The 16,984-nt window shown below is 38.1% G+C and overlaps 1 protein-coding gene and 1 pseudogene across 2 annotated transcripts in view; both read right to left on the bottom strand.

Annotated features, from left to right (window-relative positions):
- Nucleotides 1–3,790: 3,790 nt before the first annotated feature.
- On the bottom strand, nt 3,791–4,391 carry LOC116463693 (large ribosomal subunit protein uL22-like; annotated as a pseudogene).
- Nucleotides 4,392–5,362: 971 nt separating this feature from the next.
- LOC116463692 (prolyl 4-hydroxylase subunit alpha-1) overlaps nt 5,363–16,984 on the bottom strand; it is a 93,289-nt gene continuing 81,667 nt past the window's right edge. For both annotated transcript variants that reach the window (XM_032146910.2, XM_032146909.2), the window contains exons 11-15: nt 14,467–14,520; nt 11,840–11,905; nt 8,813–8,881; nt 7,645–7,741; nt 5,363–6,088 (exon numbers count right to left, since the gene is read on the bottom strand). In XM_032146910.2, the coding sequence (XP_032002801.1) occupies nt 6,018–6,088; nt 7,645–7,741; nt 8,813–8,881; nt 11,840–11,905; nt 14,467–14,520 (357 nt within the window). In that variant the 3' untranslated portion in view covers nt 5,363–6,017. The remainder of the gene's footprint in view (nt 6,089–7,644; nt 7,742–8,812; nt 8,882–11,839; nt 11,906–14,466; nt 14,521–16,984) is intronic.

The following is a 16,984-nucleotide window of genomic DNA, read 5'->3' as shown; positions in this document are numbered from 1 at the left end:
TTTCCCCATGTGAGCGCTGTTAAATGAAACAGACACTCTTTCAAGAAGCCCCCAGATGAGTTAGAATGCTGGAAATAAGTTCTGCTCTATTCCCTCCAGTTCAAGGGAGGGAATTGAGCAACACTACTGAAAAGTTCTGTTTACATTGTGATTAGAAGTTTATACTATAATGTAAATAACACTGCTTTCTTCATCTAGAAAGACTTGCTAAAAAAAAGTCAACTGAATTAAATGAAGGGAGGTACTTACTGATAATAGTTTTATTTTGATGTAAATGCCTTTGTGGACAAGAAACCCCATGACAGCTCATCTATAAGCCACACTGACTAGCACTGTTTCAGAGCACATTTAATATTACCTTACTTGAACTTTTCATGGACTATTTTCTCCATAGTTGCAGAAATAAGAACGTGGGAAAGATAGCACTGATTATTTTTAGTAAGGACTACTTTTTTCTCTCATAAGTCAAAAGGTGTTTCATGTAACAGAACCTCACTTTTTTGCCTTTTAAAAGCAAAGTAAAAATAGAACATAACTAAATTCAACTGTTATGTAAGTTATTTTGTCTTCTCAGACTTAATGATTTATCATGCATGTATCAAAAGATGAGATTTTTATTGTAAGTTAACCATACATAGTTATTTTATATATGACTCATGATATATCAAAACCTGTGTAAAACCCACATTGGAATGGAGTTCAGCTACACTTATTAAAGTAGATATTACGGTAATTCTGACTCTTTGTTGGACTTACATGAATGTCTTTTCTAACTTGAAACACAACCCTTCTCCCTAAAAAGCACTGAAATGTAAAAGTGTACATCAATCTATATTTAAAATGTTCTGTTCCGAATTTGAAGTGCTTAGCCTAAAACATATTTCTTTTAGAAATAAGCCTATTATGAATTGAAAAGACCAACTGACAAAATTAGAAATTTTCCTTCTTCAGATTTTCGAGCTTATTTCTTATGTGATTATCCTGCTTTGTATATAACACTACAGTCATGTGCCACCTAACATTTCGGTCAGTGACAGACTGCTTATCTGGTGGTGGTCCTGTAAGATTAAAATACTCTATACTGTATCTTTTTCTACATTTAGATGCATACATTGTTAGCTTTGTGTTATAATTGGTTACAGTATTCAGTACAATAACATGCTGTATAGGTTTGTAGCCTAGGAGCAATAGGCTGTATCATACAGCCTAGACATGTAGCAGACTATACCATCTAAAGTTTGTGTAAGTATACTCTATGATGTTCCCACAACAATCTTCTAATGATGATGCATTTTCCTCTCATTAAGCAACACATAACTAATTTCAACAGAATAGTGCTACAATGAAAGTTCAACAAGACCTCAAAAGCAGACGATGGAGGACTTCCACTCCTTTTGGTTGCTCCTAATTTTACTTAACATCTGCTTGTATATAAGTTATTTACAATAAGACATTCTTATCAGTTTTCCTGAGTAGATATATTTAACTTAAGGCTATATTTACACAGAAAGTAAACTTTAAAGTCCTCAGATTTAAGAAAGTAGGCAGCCAAAGACCTTTACTGATCTACTACAATTAATTTTGCAAAATATCATTAAAGTGGTTGAATATATCCAAGGACATTAGGAGCACAGGATTATGAAATTTTATTCTGATAAATCTGGTAATTTATGGTAATCTATTAACTCATTCCTTTTTGTCTAAGTTACTCAATATCGTTCCCTCTAAAACACTAACTTTTACTATAGTAAAAATAAGCACTGCCAAGAGAAGAGATTGGTCCTTGTGTTGCTGGCTATCTGGATTAAGATGTCATTTTTCCCATTCTGCTTTCTCCTTGCAGTCTTTATTTCATAATTCTGTCTGTTCAAGTGATTTATAATTAATCATAATTTGGTGTGTGTATGTGTTTTAGTATCACATTTTTTTTTGAGACAGGGTCTTGCTCTGTTGCCCAGGCTTGAGTACAGTGGCACAAGCACAGCTCACTGCAGCCTTGACCGCCAGGTTCAAGGGATCCTCCCCACCTCAGTAGCTGGGACCACAGGCATATGCCATACCTGGGTAACTTTTTTATTTTTAGCAGAGACAGGGTCTTGCTATGTTGCTCAGGCAGGTCTCAAATTCCTGGGTTCAAGAGATCCTCCCACCTTGGCCTCCCAATGTGCTGGGATTATAGGCATACACCACTGTGCCCAGCCTATAAATTTCTTAACAGCAATCCAGTCATTCAATAGTTTAGTCCATTGGGCTCTGCATATAAGCTGTTCATTTTTCAGCTATATGGACTTAAGTGGTATGGAAGTTACATACAGCAGTCAACACATGGCTATGTAAAGATACTTAAGATTCTTTTAAGCAGCAGTAAGATTTCATTTATATACACACACATATATATTAGTTTATAAATTATATATATATGTGTTTGTTGGTTTACTATTTGTAACTTCTCCACACTCTCACACTGTAATAACCATTTTATTTTTATTTTTTTTGAGATGGAGTCTCGCTCTGTCGCCCAGGCTGGAGTGCACTGGCACGATCTCAGCTCACGGCAACCTCTGCCTCCCAGGTTCAAGCGATTCTCCCACCTCAGCCTCCCGAGTAGGTGGGATTATGGGCACCTGCCACCATGCCCGGCTAATTTTTTGTATTTTTAGTATAGACGGGGTTTCAACATGTTGGCCAGGCTGGTCTCAAACTCCTGACCTCAGGTGATCCCACCTGCCTCGGCCTCCCAAAGTGCTGGGATTACAGGCATGAGCCACCATGCCCGCCCAATAACCATTTTATTGCAATTTCACTGAAGTAGATGATTGCTTCTTTTATTACTGCATTTACCATTCAGCTTTCCAAAGAATCCTATAGTCAGTTCATTGCTCTTTTTATAATCTTACTAGGTTATTACCACCTAGTTATCACATTCGCTTACCCCTCTGTTAAGATGTTCTGGTGGATACTTCAGTTAACTCCATATTGGTGATAACTCCCTATTTAAAGTTAATGAGAATAAAAGTTAATGAATGATGAAACTTCCAATATGGAAGGAAAGGCTTAGGGTTGGTGAGGAAACCACAGTTTCCACATTTTCCAGGGTAGTTCCAGCCCTCCTTTAGGTGAAAGTTCAGCATTAAAAGAAATACAGAATTGCAGTAATGGAACTAAAAGCTTCATATTGGATTTTTCCCTCTTTTCATGTGGAAAGAAAAATCATTGGTAATTATAAAACTTTAAAGGGTTCTGTATGATCTAATTCTGAAAGAGTTTAATAATTCCCACGTGAGGTTCCAAGTTGAATATAATGAAATTTGTAAGATTATGGAATACGTAATTTCCTTCTGAAAAATACTTTTGTATTCTACTTCCTATAACACACATGGCAGCAAACAGTATTTTCCATCCTTTGAACCCCTATGTCTACATTTTTGAATTTTCTGCTTCCATTTACTTTACTAAAAAAATCTTTAAAAAAATCATCAATGGTCACAAAATCTGAGTGGATCAAAGTGCTGAACTTAATTCTCCATATTTCTAAAATACTTATGTTGGAACAAAGGGTAGTCAGAAGAAAGCAACTTCAGAGTTCACTTTAAAAATGGGTAAAAATATCTACTTTCCCAGAGAATCAAACCAAATTCTTCCTTCAGTATTTAAATACTGCATAAAGGATAAAGAACCCTTGTGTGAACTAGGATTCACCGTAAGTAATGTAAATAGTCTAAAGCATCAATTAACATACTTCATTAAGCTCACAGCTTTGTATTACCACACCATATTTCTTTTCTTTTTTTCCTTTTAATTACATTTATTTTAATGCTGAATTTACTCCTGTGCCATAAGTTTTTGTTTCTTCAGTTTCTTCTGGGATATCTTTTTCTTCTGGGCAACCTCCTCTTCTGGTTTAGGAACAATCTGTTCCTTTTCAGTAAGGATCATCTCAATGTGGCAGGGAGAGCTCATGTATGAGTTAACCCATGAGTTCTGTAGGTCCGGCGGCACATCTTAGGTGCTTTGTTCACTTGGATATGCTCAATGACCAGAGAATCTACATCTAAACCCTTAAGTTCAGCATTACTCTCTGTTTTTAAGCATGTGCAGCAAAAATTCAGCACTCTTTTTGGGCCACCGACCTTGTGTCCAGCCCCACTGCTTGGCCTGCGCACACCTGCCAACTCCACCATTGTAACGTCGGAATGGTACGCACTGTTTCTGTAAAGTGACATCTTTCAGATACTTTGTGGCTTTTCGTATATGCATACCCTTGATGGCCTGAGCAGTTTCCCGAGTGTTCTTAAAGTGAACACGAAGATTGGAACCTCTTGATTTGCATGATTTCGTGGAGTTCTCCGGGTCAAGTGAATAGCGAACCATTTTCAGATTACCTCAGGCCACTTAGGGAAAGAACACCATATTTCTTAATAGGAGAAAGTCTTAAGTGCCATTATTGTAATAACTTTTTTCTTTTTTGAGACAGAGTCACTCTGTCACTCAAGCTAGAGTGCAGTGGTGCAATCTCAGCTCACTGCAACCTCTGCCTCCCAGGTTCAAGCGATTTTCGTGCCTCAGCCTCCCAAGTAGCTGGGACTACAGGCATGCACCACCACACCCAGCTAATTTTGGTATTTTTAGTAGAGATGGGGTTTCACCACGTTGGCCTGGCTGGTCTCGAACTCCTGGCCTCAGGTGATCGCCTGCCTCAGCCTCCCAAAGTGCTGGGATTGAAGGCGTGAGCCACCATGCCTGGCCCGTAATAACTTCATAACCACAGTAAAGTATTTTAGAGCTCTCTTTGAAGGAAACACATCTTGATTCATGAAATAGCTGAAACTTCAGAGAGCCTAAATTTTTCTTCCTTAACCATGTGACATTAGTGTGAGTGGAAACCAAGAGTATAAACCTAAGCCCTACGTACTAAAGAAATTACGTAAGTTAACCTGTTACTGCCACATCATACATTCGGATTTAAATACGAAAAACACCACACAGAAAACAAACTTTTTTAAAAAAGATTTAAGATCATAAATAGGTCATTGTTGTCACAACACATTTCAGAATCTTAAGAAAACAAACATTTTGGCTTTCTAAGAAAAAGACTTTAAAAAAAAATCAATTCCCTCATCACTGAAAGGACTTGTACATTTTTAAACTTCCAGTCTCCTAAGGCACAGTATTTAATCAGAATGCCAATATTACCACCCTGCTGTAGAAGGAATAAGAGGCAAGGTATTAGCACTAAGAAAAACAGCAAAATTTCTGGACAAAATCATCTGTCATTTTAAAAAAGGGATAAAAAAACAGACTAAGTGGTGAGCATTTTAGTTAAGAAGGCCCAGTGTTGTTATGCAGGACTTTCTGTTTAAAAAAAAAAAAAAAAAAAAAAAATCGAAATATTTTAACTCAAGTAGGTTTAATTCACCACAGAAGAGCTATGAGAAAAGAGAGGGGGGTTGGTAAAATACAGTATACTTTCTTTAAAAAGGACTTGGGAGGAAAAAAATCAACTTAGAAGATTATGTGAAAGGGCAAACATCACATGGAACCCAGTTAGTGTCCTAGTTTATTACTAGTCTTCAGATCCAGAAAACAGAGTAAGACACTAGGTAAACAGAACACCTAGACACATCTGTAAGGCATTTGTTTCCTATCACACGGCCCATTCTAGCTTAACAACCCACCAACTGAGATGTAGTGAAATACTAAAATTGGATGCTCAAATTATGTTTTTATCCAACCAAAAAGTTCTTTAAATATAAAATTCCTCACTTTAAACTCTGCCTTGTCTTCTGTGATACCAACAGAACTTTAAGGTTTTACATATGCAATATGGTGATTTCGTGTTACTTTTAAAAGAACCCACAAAGTAAGCGACTGTCCACAGATGAAACATGGGATGAGGTTCATGACTGAATCAATCATGGAGTGTTAGTCAATTGTAAACTCCTGAAAGTTAAGACTAGGAAATGTGTATATCAGACACATAAGAGTACAACAATAGGGGAGAAAGGGAAGCCTGTTTGTCATTCCAATTCTGACAAGGTGCAAGGTCTTCGAAATTCTTGTCCACGTTCATGGAGCCATTTATTGGATACTGTGAGAGAAAAGTAATATATTAATTTTCCCCCTTAATCTAATCTAATCAGTATTTAATTAGTTTCTAAAAGCTAGGTCTATAACAAAGTTTCATCATGGGATAAAAGTTCAACACCAAAACCAGATTAAAGGCAGATGCTACTTAAAAACTTGGCTAAATGCTGAAAACACAGATTTTATATACCTATATACATATGTGTACACACTTGCATTTATGTACATAAACATATGTATACACATGTGTATATTTGCAAGTCTATGTGCATTTCCTAAAGTTTCCAATGTTCAATGTGAGGCTTGAAATGAGACACAAATGGACCTAAGATACAGGGACAGATAGAGTAGAATATTGCTTTATGTACTGTTTTCAAAGTACAACCTCCAAAATACAAAGACATTTTAATAATGAACACAAACTTTCCACTCTAAAGGAACAACTCTAATCAACCTTTCCACTCTAAAGGAACAACTCTAATCAACCACTGCTATTGTATGCTCATTAAGTTTCCAAAATACCTTTAAAAAACATATACCATGTAAAAATGTACCCCAAAAGCAGTTAATTTTCTATTTTTTTTTTGGTCTCCAGTACCACAGAACCCAATCAAAATATCTAAAGCAGGAACCTTAATTCTTAACTCCTTTTTCCACCCTTGTATCTACACTTTATTCATCAAACCCTAACAATTTTCCTTACATCTCTCTCAAATCTACTATTTGCTCTCCAACCCTTTCACTGATGCTTTAATCCAGGCCATTATCATCTCTCACTTAGACAACAGAAAACAGCTTTCTAAACTCTCTCTCACCAACTAGCCTCTCCTCACTCTAGTCCAGTGGTTCTTAAACACTATAATCATAAGGGGAGATTTTAAAATCCTGATCAGGCCTCACTCCTTAACCTTGTTATGTCCTATATGTAACCACTAAACATGTGGCTAGTAACACAGATTGAAATGGATACATGGGGCTAATTAATAGATATTAAAACTAATTTCACCTGTTTCTTTTTACTTTTTTAAAATGTGGCCAGTCCTGCACTTGCATGTCCCTGACTGAGAGTGAGTGCCTCTTTAAATTTTGCACATTAGGTGCTACTCGAGCCTCACATTAGAACCTGGTATCTAACACGTTTGGAAAACTGCTGTTCTATCTTCAGGACCAAGTTTAAAGAATAAGCTTTGAAGAAGACTCCCCAAACTTAGGCAGTCACCATCTTCTGTTTACATTTTTGTATTAATATGTACTACATTATAATCCATTAGTATGTCTCAATCAGATTATTAACCCTTTGAGGGGAAGATATTGTCTTATTCAATTTTGAGTCAGTCATTGTTTCTTGGAATAAGTGAAAATAGAGTTAAAAATAAAATCTGTCATCAAAATTCTGATTTCAAATTTGTATTAAGATTAGGCACTTGTTTGGTTGAATCCTGTACAATGTTAAAATCATATTAAGCAAACGTAGGGGCTTTTGTTTTTAAGACACAGATAATAGTTTCAAAATAAGAAACAAAAATTACATTCTCTTAACAGAATATATGAAATATTTACCCCATTTGTTGCCAACTAGCACTGGACAGGCTGCATGCCGTGTACTATAATCTCCTTCTCCACTGGCAAACAGATTATACCAGAAAACAGCAGTTCCCTATGGAGAACAATTCACAATTATCCCCAAGTATACAATGCCAGGTAATCGCTTTCGGTAGTTATTACTTTTTTTTTTTTTGAGACAGAGTCTTGCTCTATCGCCCAGGCTGGAGTGCAATGGCACGATCTTGGCTCACTGCAACCTCCACCTCCCAGGTTGAAGCGATTCTCCTGCCTCAGCCTCCCAAATAGCTGGGATTACAGGCGTGCACCACCAGGCCTGGCTAATTTTGTATTTTTAGTAGAGACGGGCTTTTACCATGTTGGTCAGGCTGGTCTCGAACTCCTGACCTCAGGTGATGCACCCATCTTGGACTCCCAAAGTGTTGGGATTACAGACGTGAGCCACCGTGCCGGGCCACTTTCAGCAGTAGTTAATTTTTCCTTTGTTCCTGTGGAAGAGCTCTATAGCAGTATTTTATCTTCCTCTAATATAATTCTGAAAATATGGTTGTATCACTTTAAGAACCGTTTTTGATCATATGAAAAATACCATAAAAATGTTTGACAACAAAAGTATTTGCCAAAAGAAAGCTAACATATCTTACATAGCAAGATGGAGGGGAAAACACAATGCAGAACCCACTTTAGAAATGAAAAATTTTAAATACTAATTCCTGGTCATTCATTACCTCTAAGTACTCGTGGCAAGGACCATAAAAATACCTTTAAAAATGTAATTTGGCCAGGCACAGGGGTTCATGCCTGTAATCCCAACATTTTGGGAAGCTGAGGTGGGAGGATCACTTGAGCCCAAGAGTTCAAGACCAGCCTGGGCAATACAGGGAGACACTGTCTCTACAAAAAATTTAAACATTAGCTGGGCATGGTGACATGCACCTGTAGTCCCAGCTATTTGGGAGAATGAGGCTTGAACCCAGGAGGTCAAAACTGCAGTGAGCCATGTTAGTGCTGCTGGGCTCCAGCCTAGGCAACAGAGTGAGAACAGGTCTCAAAAAAAGAAAAGAAAAAGAAAAAAAATGTAATTCATTAATTAGACCATGAATACAAGTGCATCTCTTCCTTAGGGAAAAAATTAATAAACCAAAAACAAACCAAACAGGCTTACTTTTTTGGGCCAAACACTAGCTCCAACTTCAGGAAAAACAGTGGCTCCTCCTGCAGACACATCACTCATCTATAAGAAACAAGAGGGTGTTATCAAAAGTGCTGGTAGAATAAAGTAAAACATGCCATTATAAAGACTTGATATTGGATACTAGAATATTGGGAACATATGGACTTGTTCTTATATAGCAGAGTTGGTACATGCTACTCAGTTTTTCAAAAATAAAATGCCATTTAGGTTTATATACATAAGTAAAAAAACTACAAAAAGCAAAGGAATGATTAACAAAAAACAGTCAGGATGGGAGACTGGGGATATAATTTGAGATAGGAACTTATTTATAGCCAGAGGGAAAAAGAAATGACTTAAAACTAATGAGTTAATACAGAGATATAAATATGTATTTTATTGTATTAGAATGTAATCTCCATGGAGGCAGGAATTTTCATCTGTTTTGTTCATTGCTGATCATTAATGTCTAGAACAGTAGTACCTCAAGAACAGTAGGTGCTCAAGAAATATTTAAATAAATGTAAAATAAAAATAAACTCAGTTTTGCCATTTCTCATGGAAGGGAATCAAACATATTAAATAAAAGTGAGAAAGTTAAAGGATTATATAAAGTTATAGTCATAAAGATAACCTAGAATAAAAATGGAAACCTTTTAAATTAACCAAAGAATCACATAAAACAAAGCAAAGGAAACATGGATCATAAAGATTTTTTTAAAGCAACATAAGTAGAATATATAGACTGATTAGATCACAGAGCAAAACCCAACTATATGTTATATCAGAGCTGCATCTAAAACAAGTGACTTACAAACACAGAACATAAAAAAGTAAGATTTTGGGCAAATGCTATCCAAGGAAAACAGGGTATGATCTTAGTATGAGACACAGTTTAAATCAAGGTAAAAAGCATTAAATGAGATAAAAGGTATTTTACAATGATAAACATGTAACTAATAATAAAGAGCTAGGACACTTAACCACTGAAAAAATTAACTTTGAGGAAATTAAAAAGTTGTGCATGAGAGGAAAAGTAATTTGAGATATTCTATGTGCCCCTCTGGGGAATGGTATTTAAATAATAGAAAAAATGATGATCAATTAAAATGCTATACAACTATTTTAGAAAAACAGGAAAGGTGTTTACATTAAGAGGGAGAAATGGATAGTGGGCCAAATAATACCGCATCAATATTCATAAAACAAAGAAATATAAGGAGAACCAGGAACACATAAACACTAATGGCTTTAAACATCTGAAAAGATGCTCAACCTCTCTAATAAGAGAAATGCAAATTAAAGCCACAATAACTGCTAATTTGATAAGTGAAAGATACACAGATCAAAAAGTCTGACAAACATACTTCACAAACATATCCCACTTACAATTGGGATATAAATTGGTACAGCCTCTAAGACTCACCTCTAGAAAATATGCAAGCCTTCGCAGCATGAATTTGTATACTGTACTAACCCTCTCCTGGTTTTCCCTTTGTGATATTTCTCTTTTTTATATGAATCTTTGTAATGTACCTTACCTCCTTTTGGAAACAAGATGGAGTTGTGAGAGAAATACAAATTGGGAATTGGGAAGAAAAGGAGGCATATGGAGAGGAAGGAGATAGGGAAGAAGGGAAAGAAAAGAGAAACAGGGAAGGTGGCAGGAAGAGAAGAAGAAAATAGACTGAACAGAGAGATTTTGGTAGGGAGTGGGATACTGCAGACAGCAAAAAGATGTAATTCAAATAGGGCTAAGGAATGGAAAGAGTGATGAAATAACCAAAATTAAGTCTAGATATAAAATATGTATATATATATAAATAAAAATACATACACACACATATATATATATCGGCCTCTCAAAGTGCTGAGATTACAGTCGTGTGTCACTGTGCCTGGCCTAAAATATCTTTTTTAACAAAGGTTATGACATTATGGCAGATTGCATTTTCTGAATATAATACATCCCAATATGTCCCATCCTACATGCTTTTTTTATATGACACTGACATTCGTCTGCAGTGGTAGGGTCTATGTGCCCTCTCCTTGAAGCTGGGCAGACCTTTGTAACTCCTGTAACAGAATACAGCAGAAATGACATCTATGACTTCTGAGGGTAGGTCATAACAATACCATGTACTTTTGCATTGTTCTTTTGGGATGCTTCCTCTTGCAATCCAGTCACTATGCTGTGAAGAAGCTCAGCCATGTGTATTGGCCAGAATTTAGGCATTCTGGCTGACAGCCAGCCTCAACCTTAGCCTTCAAGATACCCCAGTCCCAGGCATTTGACAGCAAATGCATGTCAGATTTGGAGCAGGAACCATGAGTTGAGCCCAGTCAACCTCATAACTGTTAGAGATACATTAGGAAAATCATTGTTGTTATTTTAAACCACTCAGAAAGGAGAGTTTTGGAGTGATTCATTTGGGGTAACTAGAACAACACTACAATCAAAACTTTTTTCCATATATATAAATATATAAACAATTTTAAAAATTGAATTATGATCATACTGTTTTAAAACTCTGAGATAGGGTTTCTGGGGGTTGTAATATGCTATTTCTTCATCTTAGTACTGAATACACTAGAAGTGTTCACTTTGTGAAAATTAAGTTATAATACTTAATTTGTGCACTCTTCTGATATACCTCAATGAAAAAATGTAATTCAGAAGTTTACTGAAATAATGTGTATGTACAGAAATTCAAATATATAGAGATTTTTATATACACATATATGACTAAACAGAGAGCCTATATGTTAAAATATTAATGATTATCTGCAGGTAGTGGCACTATAAATTCTAAGTTTGTCCAGAAGTTTCTATAATGAACATCTATCTTACAGCCTGAAAAAGTTGCAAATGCAAAAAAATTCTTAACTCCCTTTACTCAGTTGTAAAAATGTTAAACTAGGATGTTGAATCAGAGCTACACAGAACAAACTTAACACATTAAAATGAATCTTGTGATCAAATCCCAACTTAATCTAAAAATTTTAGTGACAACTTACATAAAACAGCCATGTAGCAATTCTATTTCCTGTCCCCAGCTCTTTGAAAGCATCTGGCTCATCTTTCTGTGGATAAAAACACAGTAAATTCAATGGTGTAAAAATTCAGTAACACAAATACTCTAGTGGCAACTAAACATCAGTAGTAATATCCTGAAGAATATGCCAACAACAACCCCAAAAGTTTCCCTTGTAATGTCCAGTGTACTATAAACATCAGGCACTCTTTTTGTAAGATGGAGTCTTGCTATGTGGACCAGGGTGATCTTGAACTCCTGGCCTCAAGCGATCCTCCTGCCTTAGCCTCCCAAAATGCTAGGATCACAGGTGTGAGCCACTGTACCTGGCCTCAAATACTTGCTAACTGAACTTGTATACTGGATACTTTAGACAAGATTACTGGATAAAAAGCAGACTTACTAGCCTAAACGACAGCCATCATCTGCAAACTATGTATTATTTTAAAAATGAATACCCACAATTTTAGCTTCCAAAAAAATATGACATGACAGCCATCTCTTAGCTACATTCCTGAAGCTTAATTTACCTTGAGACTTACTTTGAACTCATGACCTACTGAACTATATTTCCTAGTATTATTTTTCTTTTCTTTCTTTTTTTTTGAGACAGAGTCTTGCCCTGTCCCCCAGGCTGGAGTGCAGTGCCATGATCTCAGCTCATTGCAACCTCCTCCTCCTGGGTTTAAGCAATTCTTCTGCCTCAGCCTCCCAAGTAGCTGGGGCTACAGACGTATACCACCATGCCTGGCTAATTTTTTTGTATTTTTAGTAGAGATGGAGTTTTGCCATGTTGGCCAGGCTGGTCTTGAACTCCTGACCTCAAGAGATCCACCCACCTTGGTCTCCCAAAGTGCTGGGATTACAGGCATGAGCCACCACGCCTGGCCCCTAGTATTATTTTTCTAATAATGCTAGTAAAGTGACTTTCAGCACTATTATCAAGCTAGAAAATTAATATCTAAATATTTATATCTAAATTAAAATACAATACAACCTCTTGGCATTTCTCCCAGAAAAATGAAAATGTATTTTTCACACAGAAATGTATACACATCTTTATTTGTAATAGCCAAAAACTAAAAACTATCCAAATGTCCTTCGATGGGTGAATGGCTAAACTGTGGTATATCCATAACATGGAATACAGGTTGAGCATACCAAAAGTCCAAAATTCAAAATGCTCTGAAGTTCAAAACTTTTAGTGCTAACATGACACAAGTGGAAAATTCCACACATACTACTCCCTGAAGTAACTCCCCTATCATACACACTATGCCCCAGCCAGGATGAAAACAGACAGTTCCCCATAAGGCTCCTGCATCACAGAGATTTATTTTCAAACCCATTCTTTCTTTACTGAAGGTGTAATCCTCGTGGAGATTTAGAGTTTATGCCAGGGTCTCAAATTCAGCAGCCTACACTGTGGCAGATCTTCCTCTTACAGAGCTGTTATTCCCAAAGCTCTAGTTCCTGGAGGCACATACCTCCAAGCCTCTGTGTTTTGTCCCCTCTTTAATTCTCTAGTTTTGGGATCATCTTTGTTTAGTTTGCCTTTGGGAATACCCTTTACTTTCTTCCAGGCTTGCCAATGCATTTAAAGTATCTTAAGTGATTTTATTCGGTATCTAGGTGTTTTTTTTTTTTTTAACTGGTAAAAAGGTTTCACAGAATATCTGCCACACCATATTTCCATAAATTCCAAATAGGCTATGAATTTTTAATGTTAAAAGAACAGAATTAACATGTTGACAAAGAATCTCTCCCTGACTGAACTACTCAGGCTCCTCTGAACTTTATTTTCAAGTAGGCCCTGACTTTGGGCTTCGGGTATTTATCTCTGCATTGTCCAATTTGAGCAAGAACCTTGCTAAGTCAGGTTAGCCAGAATCCCCCATCCTTGCCATGTGATCACCCTCAAAATCTAACTGGGTTCTTCATCTCCACCATCCCCTGGATGATGATCACTCTGCCCTGACTTCAGCAAGAATCCTGTTAGGTCAGTTTAGCCAGAATCTTCCCTTACCTCTTAGTAATTTTCCATCTACTAACAAACACCCACCCTTGCTCATTGGCTATAAATTCCCACTTTTCCTTGTTGTATTTGGAATTGGGCTTAACCTCTCTCCCTTACTGCAAAATCCCACTGCAATTGCAGTGGTCCCTATACCTATCGCAATGGTTCCCCCTTGAATGAAGTCTGCCTTACCATCTTTAACAAGTGTCAAGAATAACTTTTTCTTTAACAATGTAATGCGGCTGGGCACGGTGGCTCACGCCTGTAATCCCAGCACTCTGGGAGGCCGAGGTGGGTGGATCACCTGAGATTAGGAGTTAAAGACCAGCCTGGCCAACATGGCAAAACCCTGTCACTACTAAAAATACAAAAATTAGCTGGGCATGATGGCGCATGCCTGTGATCCCAGCTATTCGGGAGGCTGAGGCAGGAGAATTGCTCCAACCCAGGAGGCAGAGGTTGCAGTGAGCCAAGATCATGCCACTGCACTCCAGCCTGGGTGACGGAGTGAGACTCTGTTTTTTTGCTTTGTTTTGAGACAAACAATGTAATGCATAAGCCTCAGTGAATTTCTCCATTTCTTTTTTACTTACCCGTGCAAAGTCAAAATGGGGTTCATACTGTCCTCCAACTCCATAATTTGCTACCTGAAGGAAAGACACAAAGCATGAAAGAAAAGAACTATAAAGATTACTATTCAAAAAAATCTATGAACCTCATTTTTTGGACTTTTATAGATCATGGTCAGGTATTTACAGAGAAATGAAAAGTATTTAAAATCAACGAAAGTTCCTATGAAAACAGGGATGAAAAAGGACAGCTACTATATATCTATGTATAGATCTATATATACAGATCTATATCTCTATATACAGATATCTATATCTATATATGTACCCCTCCCCTATATAGATAGATAGATAGATAGATTAGATAGATAGATAGATAGATAGATATCTATATATGTACCCCTCCCCGCCCCCCACCAGACACAGGCTGGAGTGCAGTAATGCAATCAGAGCACACTGCAGCCTCAACCTTTGGGGCACAAGTGATCCTCCCACTTCAGCCTCCTGAGTAGCTGGGACTACAGGTGCATGCTACCACACCCAGCTAATTTTTAAAAATTTAATACATAAGCTAAAATGTGAGATTTCTATTATTTTGTTTCACTAAACACTTTCCTTTGGAACTTAAATCAAAAAATGTTTTCCAAAGTCCCAAATGCTGGTGAACTCACAATCTACTTTAATAAAATATCTTTTCTTACACAGTTTTTCCCTGCTAAAAAAGGAAAGAAATTAACACCAATTTAATTATTCCTGCCGAAGGGCCCTAACAACTTCAGTTGCTTACGACAATGTCCCAGTGTGACATACCAAAATTTAAGAAAAATATTTGGTCTGAGTTCAAGTTCCAGCTCTCTTAATTACAATGTAACTTTGGATATAATCTCAGTTTTCTTATTTGTTAAAATGAAGAGAATGATACTTAACTCTTTCCCTCAATCACACAACACAATAAAATGCTGACAAAATCAGAGGAGAACATAATTAAGAGTGCTGCCGATGAAACCAGAAGGAGAATACTGGTGGAACTGGAACTACTGCTGGAGTGTGTCTTGCTCTAGGGGCCAGTAGCCACAGCACCCCTTCATCCCTGAAGCTAAGCCAGGAATGAAGGCCTACTTGAAGGCCTGACATTCCCAAGCAGAGCTGCCAGCAGCTGTTACACCCTTCCTGGTGGGGTCAAGAGAGGTGGAACTGTTCTACCCACCACTCCCCCAACTCCCTGAGGCAGGAGCTGCAGCCATGTACTCCCTCCCAAGAAAACAGTACTTTGGCAGAACCCTGCATCCCATGAGATGCCTGGGCCACCCAGAACAGTCACGTCCCCTGAGCCTGAGCTGAAACAGCACATCACCCTTGGGGAATTGTTGCACTGGCCAAGCAGAGCAGCTGCACTTCCCAGGGCTGAAGTAGTACCCAGACACCCAGGGAAACAGAGCAGTGGCTAAGCTGAGTAATGTGCCCTGCAGGACAAATAACTCTAGTACCCTGCTTCCCTGGAGAGTCCGCGCTGCTGCGACACTTCTCTTTCTGGGGAGTGAAGTCATTGCTGTGCTGCTCTCTGCCCCACAGGGCCCAAACAACAGGCATGCCTTGGCCATTCAGGGGTGCCTGTTCCTGCTGTACCTGGCCTCAGAGTCTGGGATCCATCTGAGCTCCACCAATCCAGGTTCTAGAGTGACTACTATATGGTGCCTCATCCCCAAGGATAGGAGTTGCCACTAAGCCCTATTGGCTCAGGCTCCTAAATTAGAACCAAACCCTGCATCCCAGACTCAAACCTCCAGAGCATCCTCTCTTCCCTGGAGCTGGGCCAGGGCTGTGCCCTGTCGGCCAGGGGTAGACTCACAGCTACAACCTGACACTCTTTTCCCAAGCAGCTAGAGGGTGCCTCAGAGTCACAGATCCTGGCACCATAGGCAACCTACATCCAACCATACCATACAGAGTGACCCTGTACCCTAAGACCCAGGTGTTACAATAGTATACAAGACCCTGAGCCCAGGATCCTAGCCCCACAGCCACTCCAAACGCTTGCACCTGGATTGCAGCACCATGGCAGCTGCTTGTAGTATATGTAAGACCTGCCACCAAGAGGACTCCCACTGGCTAAAACTCCCTATTGTGGGGAAAACAAGAATGGAAGGATTCCAAAAGCTCTTGCCACTGAAGATATTAACAGTCTACTCCACAGCTACCACCACTGCAATCTGCTCCAGCCTAGGCTGTTGAGGCACCCACAGTTATTTTGACAATGAATGCAGCTGAAAAGGCTACAAGAGACTACAGTACTGAACCTACCTGGAAATAGAGTCACCACACCCTTCCCAAACAGCCCAACTAAAGCGGAAAGTTTAAAAGAGCCAATTGTTCCACTAGATGCACAGACATCAATGCAGGAAACAAGAAACATTAAAAAGCAATGAAATATGACACTGCTGAGAATGTAACTCTCTAGTTACAGGCCCAAATGAAAAGGAAATCAACACCTAGCTCGAAAAAAATTCAAATAATGATCTTAAGGAAACTCAAACAGATAAAA

This window comes from Hylobates moloch, unplaced genomic scaffold (genome assembly GCF_009828535.3).
Source record: "Hylobates moloch isolate HMO894 unplaced genomic scaffold, HMol_V3 SCAFFOLD_53, whole genome shotgun sequence".
NCBI classification, from domain to species: domain Eukaryota; kingdom Metazoa; phylum Chordata; class Mammalia; order Primates; family Hylobatidae; genus Hylobates; species Hylobates moloch.
The sequence above is the reverse complement of the archived record's forward strand: the minus strand, read 5'-3'. Positions and strand labels throughout refer to the sequence as shown.